This window comes from Hypomesus nipponensis, chromosome 24 (genome assembly GCF_054491055.1).
Source record: "Hypomesus nipponensis isolate SF chromosome 24, ASM5449105v1, whole genome shotgun sequence".
Lineage (NCBI taxonomy): Eukaryota > Metazoa > Chordata > Actinopteri > Osmeriformes > Osmeridae > Hypomesus > Hypomesus nipponensis.
In genome coordinates this window covers 11,557,501-11,571,565 of record NC_140384.1, presented here as the reverse complement: position 1 = coordinate 11,571,565, position 14,065 = coordinate 11,557,501, and the positions used below count along the sequence as shown (strand labels likewise).

The 14,065-nt window shown below is 53.0% G+C and overlaps 1 protein-coding gene across 3 annotated transcripts in view; it reads right to left on the bottom strand.

Moving 5' to 3' along the window:
* tjp2b (tight junction protein 2b (zona occludens 2)) overlaps positions 1 to 14,065 on the bottom strand; it is a 79,533-nt gene that overhangs the window by 41,853 nt on the left and 23,615 nt on the right. The window contains exon 1 of one of the 3 annotated variants that reach the window (XM_084690861.1): positions 6,954 to 7,265. The exons of the other annotated variants lie outside the window; for them this stretch is intronic. Within the exon in view, the coding sequence (XP_084546987.1) occupies positions 6,954 to 7,010 (57 nt within the window). The 5' untranslated portion in view covers positions 7,011 to 7,265. Of the gene's footprint in view, positions 1 to 6,953; positions 7,266 to 14,065 lie in introns of those variants that run through there. 3 annotated transcript variants of the gene reach the window in all.

The window sequence follows — 14,065 nt, the reverse complement described above, 5'->3', positions numbered from 1 at the left end:
CTCCCCCTCCACCAGCTCTTCCTCCCCCTCCACCATCTCTCCCTCCCCCTCCACCATCTCTCCCTCCCCCTCCACCATCTCTCCCTCCCCCTCCACCATCTCTCTCTCCCCCTCCACCATCTCTCCCTCCCCCTCCACCATCTCTCCCTCCCCCTCCACCATCTCTCCCTCCCCCTCCACCATCTCTCCCTCCCCCTCCAACATCTCTCTCTCCCCCTCCACCATCTCTCCCTCCCCCTCCACCATCTCTCCCTCCCCCTCCACCATCTCCCCCTCCCCCTCCACCATCTCTCTCTCCCCCTCCACCATCTCTCCCTCCCCCTCCACCATCTCTCCCTCCCCCTCCACCATCTCTCTCTCCCCCTCCACCATCTCTCCCTCCCCCTCCACCATCTCTCCCTCCCCCTCCACCATCTCTCCCTCCCCCTCCACCATCTCCCCCTCCCCCTCCACCATCTCTCTCTCCCCCTCCACCATCTCTCTCTCCCCCTCCACCATCTCTCCCTCCCCCTCCACCATCTCTCCCTCCCCCTCCAACATCTCTCTCTCTCCAACTTGTCCCCTATTGTGTAGTAATCTCATTACTGACTCATTCTATTCGCATGTTCTGAATTCCTATTGTACCCATGTGACCTGTTTACTATTATGAGCGTGGAGGTGATTGCATGGTGAATTGAATCTAAAGTTATTGTTGTCATGTCATTAACAGTATACAAAAGAGATGACCTCAAAACTTACTGTTAAGTCTCCTCGAATTAAAGTATTGTTTCACACTAGTTATTGATTTAGTCGTGAAAGAAGGTGTCTTGATAGAATGATCAAGTGGCTACAACTCCAGAACCATAAAGAGCTGTACTGAGGAGGTGATGTGTAGTGTTGCTGGTGCCTCTCATGATAGATGGAGACTCTATTTATACACTCTGGCTGTGTGTGTGTGTCTTTGATCACTGTCAACTTCAAACACAGCAAAGTATATCTCTCCCTATCTAACCATCTCTCCTCCATTTCTCTCCTCATCCTGCTGCCTGGCCTCTCCCACCCTCTGACCCACACACCCTCCCTCCCTCCCCCCTCTCACCCTCTGACCCACACACCCTCCCTCCCCCCCCTACCCTCTGACCCACACACCCTCCCTCCCTCCCCCCCCCCTACCCTCTGACCCACACACCCTCCCTCCCTCCCCCCCCCTACCCTCTGACCCACACACCCTCCCTCCCTCCCCCCTCTCACCCTCTGACCCACACACCCTCCCTCCCTCCCCCCCCCTACCCTCTGACCCACACACCCTCCCTCCCTCCCCCCCCCTACCCTCTGACCCACACACCCTCCCTCCCTCCCCCCCCCTACCCTCTGACCCACACACCCTCCCTCCCCCCTCTCACCCTCTGACCCACACACCCTCCCTCCCTCCCCCCCCCTACCCTCTGACCCACACACCCTCCCTCCCTCCCCCCCCCTACCCTCTGACCCACACACCCTCCCTCCCTCCCCCCCCCCTACCCTCTGACCCACACACCCTCCCTCCCCCCCCCCCTACCCTCTGACCCACACACCCTCCCTCCCTCCCCCCCCCTACCCTCTGACCCACACACCCTCCCTCCCTCCCCCCCCTACCCTCTGACCCACACACCCTCCCTCCCCCCCCCTACCCTCTGACCCACACACCCTCCCTCCCTCCCCCCCCTACCCTCTGACCCACACACCCTCCCTCCCCCCCCCTACCCTCTGACCCACACACCCTCCCTCCCTCCCCCCTCTACCCTCTGACCCACACACCCTCCCTCCCCCCCCCCCCTACCCTCTGACCCACACACCCTCCCTCCCTCCCCCCCCTACCCTCTGACCCACACACCCTCCCTCCCTCCCCCCCCTACCCTCTGACCCACACACCCTCCCTCCCTCCCCCCCCCCCACCCTCTGACCCACACACCCTCCCTCCCTCCCCCCTCTACCCTCTGACCCACACACCCTCCCTCCCTCCCCCCCCCTACCCTCTGACCCACACACCCTCCCTCCCTCCCCCCCCTACCCTCTGACCCACACACCCTCCCTCCCCCCCCCTACCCTCTGACCCACACACCCTCCCTCCCTCCCCCCCCCTACCCTCTGACCCACACACCCTCCCTCCCCCCCTACCCTCTGACCCACACACCCTCCCTCCCTCCCCCCCCCTACCCTCTGACCCACACACCCTCCCTCCCTCCCCCCCCCCCTACCCTCTGACCCACACACCCTCCCTCCCTCCCCCCCCTACCCTCTGACCCACACACCCTCCCTCCCTCCCCCCCCCTACCCTCTGACCCACACACCCTCCCTCCCTCCCCCCTCTCACCCTCTGACCCACACCCCCTCCCTCATCTCCCTCCTATCAGTCCAGGTCCTCATCCAGGGAGGGATGTTTCAGTGTGTGTGGCGGGATGTGGTCCCTCTGTGAGGGGGGGGGGGGGCTGGGTGTGGTCCCCCCACCCTCTGACCCACACACCCTCCCTGGTCCTCCCAACCACACACACACACACACACACACACACACACACCCTTCCTGCTCTTGCTTTGGAACTGAAGGCTTCCTGTTATTGCTAAATAATTACACTCTGTCAACAAGTGCCGGGCTAGCGCACACACACACACACACCTCTTCCTTCTCTCTTCCCTGGCATCCAACACCCTTATCTCACCCAGTCCAACAAGGCTGGGTCTAGCTACCCGGGGAAGGGGGATGAGACCAGCCAAGGCACTGTAAACAGGAAGTGCTCTGTAAACAGCCCGTCTTTCTGCCCCATTCCGCAGATAAGGAACATCTTATTAGTCATGTTCACACAGGGACACAGTGTGGAGAGATGTTGAGCTGTGTAGGGAACACACACAGCACTGTGAAGTCTAGCAGCTGCGTGCTTCCTCTGTGTTTTCCTCCAGGCATGGCTTTGACTGAACCAATGTTTACACAGAACACAGATGAAGATGTAGCAGCAGATTGTCTCAGTGTGAGGAGAAGAGGAGGAGCGATGAACAGGAAGCAGTCCAGAACAGTTTGGTGATGCCTTCTACAACAGGAAGCAGTCTAGGTGTTTTTTCCTGGAACAGGAACACAGGCGACATGGTCCAATCAAAACAACTACAGCATAATTAGACAGTTGCTAACGTTAGTCAATCACCAAGAGACAGTGAGTAAGCATGTCTGTCTGGGGTGGACACTTCTCTACATGCACCTCTCCTCCTCTCTCCTCCTCCTCTCTCCTCATATCCCTGTCCTCATGTACCTTTCCTCCTCCTCCTCTCTCCTCACATCCCTCTCCTCATGTACCTTTCCTCCTCCTCCTCCTCTCTCCTTTCCTCTCTCTCAGGACAGAAGGGCTGGTGCTAGTGTAGTTCCTGTGTGCCCCACTACTGAGCTCTGGGGACAACCAATGGCATGAGGAGAGGAGCGAGGGGGGTCACAGCTGGGGTCAGTCCCAAAATAACACGGCCTCTGGTTAGGGGCGGGACTTCCACTGCCAAGGTCGAACTGGTCATTGGACGTCACTCCAGCTCACCCACAGAGGAAAGGGAGAGTGTCTGTATTCTAGAACACTGACATCTCCAGTATACAGGTTATAGAGAGTGGGAGAGAGGGAGGGGGAGGGGGAGGGGAGAGGAAGAAAGAGGGAGAGGGAGGGGGAGGAATGCAGGACAGGGGAAGTGGTGCGTGTGTGTGCAGTGTAACACGTAAACTAATCTTCTGAGAGGAATGTACAAAGAGCTGCCTACCCTGGCATGAGGGGTGAGGGGGCACAGGGGGAGAGGTGTGTGTGAGAGTGTGTGTGTGTGTATGTGCATGTGTGTGTAAGAGAGAGAAAGACAGAGAGAGTGTGTGTATATGTGTGTAGTCACATAGTGACCAGGTCACCAGTGATGGGAAGAGCATGACAGATGTCTCGTTTGGGACACATTTTATCCAACAAAACCCAGTCTCAAAGGATCCAATCAGTGATCAGAAAGCCCAATAAGATGGGATCTAAACTATATTCCCTGAGGGCTGGAGTTTCTACACCACACCCATGATCCCAGGCCAAGTCTAAGTCAGCAAAACCTACCAGTAAACAAGCTATTCAGAACTGGCTACTCACCACTGAAACCTCTATCCAGATAAGAGAAGTGCTCTAGGTCACAAGCGTGCTGATAGGAGGAGGGGAGGAAGGGAGGAGAGGGGAGGGAGAGGAGGGAGAGGAGGAAGGAGGTAGTATGAAGGGTGTGTGTTGGAGGGGAGTCTTTCCCTCCTCCTGACTCCAGAATGACTGAGCTGATCACGGCTGGTGTGTGTTGTGTTACAGCAGCAGCTACAGTGTTGCTCTGCTAGGCTGGTGTGTGTTGTGTTACAGCAGCAGCTACAGTGTTGCTCTGCTAGGCTGGTGTGTGTTGTGTTACAGCAGCAGCTACAGTGTTGCTCTGCTAGGCTGGTGTGTGTTGTGGAGAGGGAGGGTGGAGAGGGAGGGTGGAGAGGGGGGGTGGAGAGGGGGGGTGGAGAGGGGGGGTGGAGAGTGGGGGTGGAGAGGGGGGGTGGAGAGGGGGGGTGGAGAGTGGGGGTGGAGAGTGGGGGTGGAGAGGGGGGGTGGAGAGGGGGATGGAGAGGGGGGGTGGAGAGGGGGGGTGGAGAGGGGGGGTGGAGAGGGAGGGTGGAGAGGGGGGGTGGAGAGGGAGGGTGGAGAGGGGGGGTGGAGAGTGGGGGTGAAGAGTGGGGGTGGAGAGGGGGGGTGGAGAGGGGGATGGAGAGGGGGGGTGGAGAGGGGGGGTGGAGAGGGGGGGTGGAGAGGGGGGGTGGAGAGTGGGGGTGAAGAGTGGGGGTGGAGAGGGGGGGTGGAGAGGGGGATGGAGAGGGGGGGTGGAGAGGGGGGGTGGAGAGGGGGGGTGGAGAGGGAGGGTGGAGAGGGGGATGGAGAGGGGGGGTGGAGAGGGGGGGTGGAGAGGGGGATGGAGAGGGGGGGTGGAGAGGGGGGGTGGAGAGGGGGGGTGGAGAGGGAGGGTGGAGAGGGGGGGTGGAGAGGGGGATGGAGAGGGGGGGTGGAGAGGGGGGGTGGAGAGGGGGATGGAGAGGGGGGGTGGAGAGGGGGGGTGGAGAGGGGGGGTGGAGAGGGGGGGTGGAGAGGGGGGATGGAGAGTGGGGGTGGAGAGGGGGATGGAGAGGGGGGGTGATTAGATTAGGGTGTTACACCATGCCATCGTCAGGTCGTGTGGGGGCAGAGGATTACTGCCCAGACCACCTGCTACACACATGTTCTGTATATGCGGGTGGACACACATACACACACCATCGCTACTGTCTTGTATTCATATAATACATGATATACAAAAGATCACTTCTTACAGAAGCTTTTCACACTTGCACTTAAAAACCTGGTGAGGCAAGGTATGAACATCATCATCATCACAAACACCCTGTCACAGTATCAGCTCACTGACACACTCCTCTCACCCTGAAACATGCTGCTATCAAACATGATTCACTAGCCCCACCTCATTCCCTTTCCTCATCCTCCTCCAGTCATCACACACTAGTGCACTCCCCACACCCATCTCCAGTCATCACACACTAGTGCAGTCATGTCCACAGCTGCTCCAGTAGAACAGGGAGGTCACTGACCGAGCAGTGCTGTTGCAGAGTTCAGTTACAATCATTTGCTCTCAGCCCTGAGACAGGGCACAGCTTGTTTGGGGGGACGGGGGGGATGCCTACAAGTGTGTGTGTGCCTGTGTAAGTGTGTGTCTGTATGTCAAGAAGTGTGTGTGTGTGTTTGAGGTTAAGCTCAACTAAAAGACAGGAAGACGTGTGATCAGCAGCAGGCTGGGTTGAGAGGATTGACTGGAAGCTGCTGGAGGTCATTAAGGTCAGCAAAGTGATCATCCCTAGTTACACACACACACACACACACACACGTATATGTATTACACATACATACACACACACACACACACACACAAACATTAACCAGTAACCCCCCCCATCCTAGTTCCCCTGCTGGGCCTGGCCAGCCAGACAATACTGTGGGGTAGACACAGACACACACACACACACACACACACACACGAGACGGTCAGCCTTGACTTGTCGTGACCGCCAAGGGAAGAAATTGATTGGACATCTGGGTACCCTGTACCACAGCCGTTAGTACCCTGCACCACAGCCGTTAGTACCCTGCACCACAGCCGTTAGTACCCTGCACCATAGCCGTTAGTACCCTGTACCACAGCCGTTAGTACCCTGCACCACAGCCGTTAGTACCCTGCACCATAGCCGTTAGTACCCTGTACCACAGCCGTTAGTACCCTGCACCACAGCCGTTAGTACCCTGTACACGGTAACAATCAACACCACAAGCTCATCATAACACCACAGCTACTGGCTGCTTAGGAGACTAACTGAATACTACACTTATGCAGATTGTAACAGGTCAAGGCCACACCCTGATCTTGTCTGCTCACACTAAAGATCAACTCACATCTCAGTCTCATTACTTCATAAATATAAGACACAAAAAATATTGTTTTCTTTTTTGCTCTTTTAGAAAGTTTGCTTTATGTGAAAATATTTATATAAAACATGTACAAAGTACAATAAGAGCTTTTACGTGTTCAAATTCCTAACTGATGTAACTTGAGTGGGTAAGACAAAGAGAATGTTCTATATTCGAAGTATGTGCTCACTGGGAAGCGTTCCTATTGGCGGAGAGAACGGAACTCAACAGGTGTATCAGCAGGTGTGTTGACGCAGCTGGAAGCTGATTGGTTCCCTTGGCAGGTCCGTCACACCTGACGGCCGCGCTCTTACAGCTGGACAGTAAACAGTCCCAGAGGCGACATACTCGGACATTAATAGTACGAGTTGACCGGTAGACGAGTTGACCGGTAGGCTACCGTAAAGAAAACTAGGCTGGCGAAGGGCAGTAGTTAGACAAGACTACAATATTAAAACTTTTACTTACTCTTATTTGTTCGTTCTTGCTTGGATAAGCCCCAACTCGTCCTCCCTTCACGGGCATCCTGCTGGTGTGAAGTTGTTCAACAGTCGCTTTATCGTTTGCAGTAAAAACAAGTGTCTTCTAGCACGTTGAACCTCCCTGGTCTTCCTGAGGTGCCTTAGTTTATGGAATGAAACATGCCTTTTTACATCGGCGCTAAAATACTTCCTCGGAGGCGGCGGCAGTTCCCACTTCGTTCGAGTTCCTTTAAAAATGCTCGCTGTGATACGTGGAGAGCCGAAACATTCTTCCCCTCAGAGCCACTGTGAGCGCGCGAGCCTACTGTCTAAACCCGGGGAGGCTGTGGCGGGGCTTATTTGCACATACATGTTGCTGGGCGTTAGCGAACATATCGTATTACTGAGAAGTGGTAACCCTAACCCTAAACCCTAATACGTCAGAATTTTCCAATACAAGGACATATTTAAACAAATTTGCACTGTTCATGTTTTTCTCGCCCCCCTCTGCCGGAATGGACTGATCCGGATTGGGAACATTGATTTACTGTTCTCTGAAAGTTCTTCAGTAAACAAACACGCATTTTCGCCCCACAGAAACTATCTATTCACTGGAAACTCTGGCAGGAGAAAACACAACCGTTTCTATTAATAAAAAGAGGTGTGTTTGTAAACTGTTGGTACATTGTTCCCTGTCCCAGAAAGTAACAGACAAAACAATATTTAATGCTATTCTGACCATACTAAAACATACATATCTCTGACAGAGGAACTAATTGATGCTCTTAATATTTTAATAAATGTCTGCCGTCCTCTGGACCAGAGGAACAGGAAGCTAACCCTAACAAACACTAACCCTATCTTTGCACAGTCTATTCTCACTGGATACACTGTGAGGAGGATTATTTTAGATAAAACTTTCTACAGCTATACTCTGTAATATGGTCCCATCTATTTGGTTTCAAAACATCTCAAACTTGAAGCAACCAGGAGCCTTCTGACTCCAGGACTGAACGCACACAAGCTCATCTGAACACTCATCTGAACAGAATCATCTGAACAGAATCATCTGAACAGGCTCATCTGAACAGGCTCATCTGAACACATTCATCTGAACAGGCTCACCTGAACAGGCTCATCTGAACACATTCATCTGAACAGGCTCAACTGAACAGGCTCATCTGAACGCAAACAGGTTCATCTGGTTCCTGACCCAGAAAGAATCAGCTCCTAAATAGCTCTCATATCCATCTCTGCTTTAGATGATGAGTGGTGAAAACACCACCAACACCAGTGTCCTAGATAAGAGCGACAGCAGATCATCTAAATGATTTAATGTCAGGGACACTAACAGCAGCCATGCGTGATGTTGCTGGTCTTCCGTCATCGAAGCAGGTTATAATTATACCTCACATAACCCTAACCCTCATATAGCAGCAGAAGGGAGCCCAGGAAGCTGTGTCACACTCCTTCCACACCTCACACACTCTACCACACCTCCCACACCTCACACACTCTACCACACCACACACCTCACACACTCTACCACACCTCCCACACCTCACACACTCTACCACACCACACACCTCACACACCTCACACACCTCACACTCTCCCGCACGTCACACACCTCACACACTCTCCCACACCTCACACACTCTACCACACCTCACACACTCGACCACACCACACACCTCACACACCTCACACACTCTACCACACCACACACCTCACACACCTCACACACCTCACACACTCTACCACACCACACACTCTCCCGCACGTCACACACCTCACACACTCTACCACACCTCACACACCTCACACACCTCACACTCTCCCGCACGTCACACACCTCACACACTCTCCCACACCTCACACACTCTACCACACCACACACCTCACACACCTCACACACCTCACACACTCTCCCGCACGTCACACACCTCACACACTCTACCACACCTCACACACCTCACACACCTCACACACTCGACCACACCACACACCTCACACACCTCACACACTCTACCACACCACACACTCTCCCGCACGTCACACACCTCACACACTCTCCCACACCTCACACACTCTACCACACCTCACACACCTCACACACTCTACCACACCACACACTCTCCCGCACGTCACACACTCTCCCACACCTCACACACTCTTCCACACCTCACACACTCGACCACACCTCACACACTCTTCCACACCTCACACACTCGACCACACCACACACTCTCCCGCACGTCACACACCACACACACTCTACCACACCTCACACACTCTACCACACCTCACACACTCCGGAAGGTTCACAATGACCCGAAGGCAGCACAAGGGTTAAATGTATGACGCGCTTGTCGATCAGTCCTACAACACAGCACGATACTTGCTGAGCAACAGCACAAACACAGGCAGGGATACAGTAGCTAGTCTAACAGTGGTAGTGCTAAATAAGTATTTAGCTGCTCGGCTCCATGACGCCGGGTAAGTAGGGCTCTTGAGACTGCTCACCAAAAGAACTAAGTCTTGCCAGTGGCGGTTCTAGACTAATTTTACTGGGGGGCCCAAGGGGGGGCCAGTGTTTAATCAGAGGGTCACATTAAAAACGGAAACAAATTATATTTAAACATTAAATACTTTAATTTTGCTTTACATTCAACCCTTACATTCAACAACACCCCTGAGTCTAGCAGATTAAGACATGTTCATAGGTACCTAGCGAAAAGTAACCTCAACTTTCCTAGACTATTAGCTACGGTACTGCTGGGGGCTCCCCGATATTGTTGTCTGTCTTACTAGAATGTTGCATCTATGCGTAGTTGCTAACGTGTGCTGACGTTGTGACGTAAGGTTAGCACTGAAGTGGTAGCAAACTAGCTAGCTTTCAAGGCACCTTTTGCCACAAAAACGTTGCAAGCTCCTAAACAGTGCAACGGAACATAAATCCCAATACAAGCAACACAATCGTGACCAAGACGAAAATTTTGACGGCGATGTTGTCTATGTAGTGCAAACAGTTACGGATCCTTAGGGGTGGGAAAATAACAAATAAATATGAGAGAGAACAAAGGTTGTGTCCTTCCCGAAGCCAAAGCACACCCACTAATGTAAGAGGTCAGATGCTCTAACTGAGCTAGGGTTAGGGTTCCAATCCCATGAAAAGGAATGAAGATAAAGATAGCATGTTTTAAATAGTCAGGCAATGTTTAATATTTTGCATTTCATTTCATATTCACTGTTCTCTTTCTCTCACACCTGTTAGGCTTCTATACAGGAGCTGACTGTTTATCAGCACCTCATTTACACCTTAATGTAATAAGACATCTCAACACCACAGCATCAGAGAGGGAGGGGGAGGGAGGGAAGGAGGAGGGAGAGGGAGGATCTCCACACCAGAGATCACCTGGAGACACCCCTCCCTCCCACTCCTCTCCCTCCTCCTCCCCCTCCTCCCCTTCCTGCCTCTCCCTCCTCGACCCCTCCTCCCCTTCCTGCCTCCCCCTCCTCCCCTTCCTGCCTCCCCCTCCTCCTCTCCCTCCTCGACCCCTCCTCCCCTTCCAGCCTCCCCCTCCTCCTCTCCCTCCTCCTCCCCCTCCTCCCCTTCCTGCCTCCCCCCCCTCCTCTCCCTCCTCCTCCCCCTCCTCCCCTTTCTGCCTCCCCTTCCCTCTCCCTCTCCCTCCCCCTCCCTCCCACTACCTTCACAAGCTCTAAATGACCACAAGCAGGAAGTTGATGACAGAAGAGTTGCTGGTGACACAGGAATCATGGTGGTTAAACATGCTCGACAGAGACAACGTCCCACCAGGAGAGACAAAGACAAACATAGGACAGAGTCAAGAGTACAATACTGCTGTACTGCAGCAATACCTGCTGCCTGTCTCAGGCCCCGGCGCTGCCCTGTGTACACACAACCACGCCAGCAATGCTAAATGCTAAATGCTAATGCACTGTAAAGCCTCATTGATGAGCCCATGTAAATGAGTCATGGACTCTTTGCTCTGCTGAGCCCTGCGCTGGGGTTTCTGGGACAAGCTCATTAAGGAGGATAAAAAGATGTCAGAGCGATCCCCAAGGGGGAGGAGACTATGTCCTTCATCTCACTGGGGAGGAGGGGGGAGGGGTGGGGGGAGGGGGAGTGTCCGGTCTCTACAACTACATCCAGGCTCTACAACAGTCCAGCTGAACTGACAGTACTATTTTAAAAATATTTAACATTTAATGTCTGTCAAACTAAGTGTTTATATATGTATAATAATATTATTGATTTACAGCTGTAAGTCTAATTGACCTTCTAACTGTGCTGAACTGACTCGTAGGACTGGGTGGGGCTGGTGCAGTACTCTAACCAGCCACCAGAGTGCTCTCAAACGTCCAGTACGTTCACAGGTTCTGCAGCTCTGGTAGAGATGAGCTGTTCTGCTCTCAAACGTCCAGTACGTTCACAGGTTCTGCAGCTCTGGTAGAGATGAGCTGTTCTGCTCTCAAACGTCCAGTACGTTCACAGGTTCTGCAGCTCTGGTAGAGATGAGCTGTTCTGCTCTCAAACACGTGAAATGAGGAGGTTGAGGACACAGCAGGCTACCCAGGATATAGGAGTTATAGAATAATGTGTGTGTGTGTGTGAGGGGGGTTAAGGAGAATGTGGGCTGGGCAGGTTTCATTCTTAAATAGTTTGAACTCTTTTACCCTGCAACTTTTCATTGCAGGTTCTTTAAAGACATGCCAAGTTTTTTTTTTTCGTAGAATATATGACTGCAATGGGTTAGGGTTAGACTGCTACGTCTCTGATTAAAAAGTGTCCAATACCTCTCGTAAACAAATGCTTCAACTTCAACATCCAACTCATTGAGCATTCATGAATGGTATGAATCAAGTTGACAGGGAGAGGGAGAGGTAAAAATGCTCAGTGTCGAGTATGAAGGAGAGAAGGAGGAGGGGGAGGAGAAGGAGGAGGGGGAAGGAGAGGGGGGGAAGGAGGGGAGGCAGGAAGGGGAGGAGGGGGAGGAAGGGGAGGAGGAGGGGTAGGAGGGGGAGGCAGGAAGGGGAGGAGGAGGAGGGGGGGAAGGAGAAGAGGGAAGAGGGGGTGGAGGGCGTCCAGGCTGGCTGGTCACTGTGCAGGGACGTCACTGTGCAGGACGTGACTGTGCAGGACGTGACTGTGCAGGAAGTGACTGTGCAGGACGTGACTGTGCAGGACGTGACTGTGCAGGACGTCACTGTGCAGGGACGTGACTGTGCAGGACGTCACTGTGCAGGACGTCACTGTGCAGGGACGTGACTGTGCAGGACGTGACTGTGCAGGGACGTGACTGTGCAGGACGTGACTGTGCAGGACGTGACTGTGCAGGGACGTGACTGTGCAGGGACGTGACTGTGCAGGACGTGACTGTGCAGGGACTGTTAAACACTCCTGAGTCAGGCACTGATACATGACATGGTGGTGTGTGTGAATGTGTGTGTGTGGCTAAATATCAGTTAACTCAGGGTGAATCTCCACAACATTCAAGAGAAATCTGCTGTGAGTTAGTGTGGTAGACGGCTACCGAGTTTGCGGTTAATCAGTAAATTGAACTCGAGACACTCAAACTTAACCTCCTGAAAGAATGTTCTTCTGACTGAAACAGATCATTATTAAAACACCCCTCTAGCCATCTAACCAGACCTCTGTGTGTGTGTGTGTGTGTGTGTGCGTGTGTGTGTGTGCGTGTGTGTGTGTGTGAGAGAGAGAGAGAGAGAGAATGTGTGGGACTGTGTAAGTGGGGGATATGGCTGAAGGTAGAGATGAGAGAAACAAATATGAAGATTATGATTCAGAACAGAAGTTTTTAGAACTTGTAGAACATGTTATAGAGAAAATAAACAATGTATACATATGTATGTACTGTACACACACACATATATACACACACACACTCAAATTAAGACACAGTTCCTTTTACAGGTGAGGTTTAATAACTAAAATGTAAATCCAATATGAAAACAGACGAGAGTTGAATAATAGTTGAATAATAAACAATAAATAAACATCAAATAAATGAAGTAAACTGATAAGTAAACAAGAATCTAAATGAAGTGAGGTGGTACACGAGGTGCAGTGAGATAGGATATGTTTGTGTGTACAGTGAGGCAGGGTGTGTACAGTGAAGCAGGGTGTGTGTACAGTGAAGCAGGGTGTGTACAGTGAAGCAGGGTGTGTGTACAGTAAAGCAGGGTGTGTGTACAGTGAGGCAGGGTGTGTACAGTGAGGCAGGGTGTGTGTACAGTGAGGCAGGGTGTGTACAGTGAGGCAGGGTGTGTACAGTGAGGCAGGGTGTGTGTACAGTGAGGCAGGGTGTGTGTACAGTGAAGCAGGGTGTGTACAGTGAGGCAGGGTGTGTACAGTGAAGCAGGGTGTGTGTACAGTGAGGCAGGGTGTGTACAGTGAGGCAGGGTGTGTGTACAGTGAAGCAGGGTGTGTGTACAGTGAAGCAGGGTGTGTGTACAGTGAGGCAGGGTGTGTGTACAGTGAGGCAGGGTGTGTGTACAGTGAAGCAGGGTGTGTGTACAGTGAGGCAGGGTGTGTACAGTGAGGCAGGGTGTGTGTACAGTGAAGCAGGGTGTGTGTACAGTGAAGCAGGGTGTGTGTACAGTGAGGCAGGGTGAGTGTACAGTGAGGCAGGGTGTGTACAGTGAGGCAGGGTGTGTACAGTGAAGCAGGGTGTGTGTACAGTGAGGCAGGGTGTGTACAGTGAGGCAGGGTGTGTGTACAGTGAAGCAGGGTGTGTGTACAGTGAAGCAGGGTGTGTGTACAGTGAGGCAGGGTGTGTACAGTGAGGCAGGGTGTGTGTACAGTGAAGCAGGGTGTGTGTACAGTGAGGCAGGGTGAGTGTACAGTGAGGCAGGGTGTGTACAGTGAGGCAGGGTGTGTACAGTGAAGCAGGGTGTGTGTACAGTGAGGCAGGGTGTGTACAGTGAGGCAGGGTGTGTGTACAGTGAAGCAGGGTGTGTGTACAGTGAAGCAGGGTGTGTGTACAGTGAGGCAGGGTGTGTACAGTGAGGCAGGGTGTGTGTACAGTGAAGCAGGGTGTGTGTACAGTGAGGCAGGGTGTGTACAGTGAGGCAGGG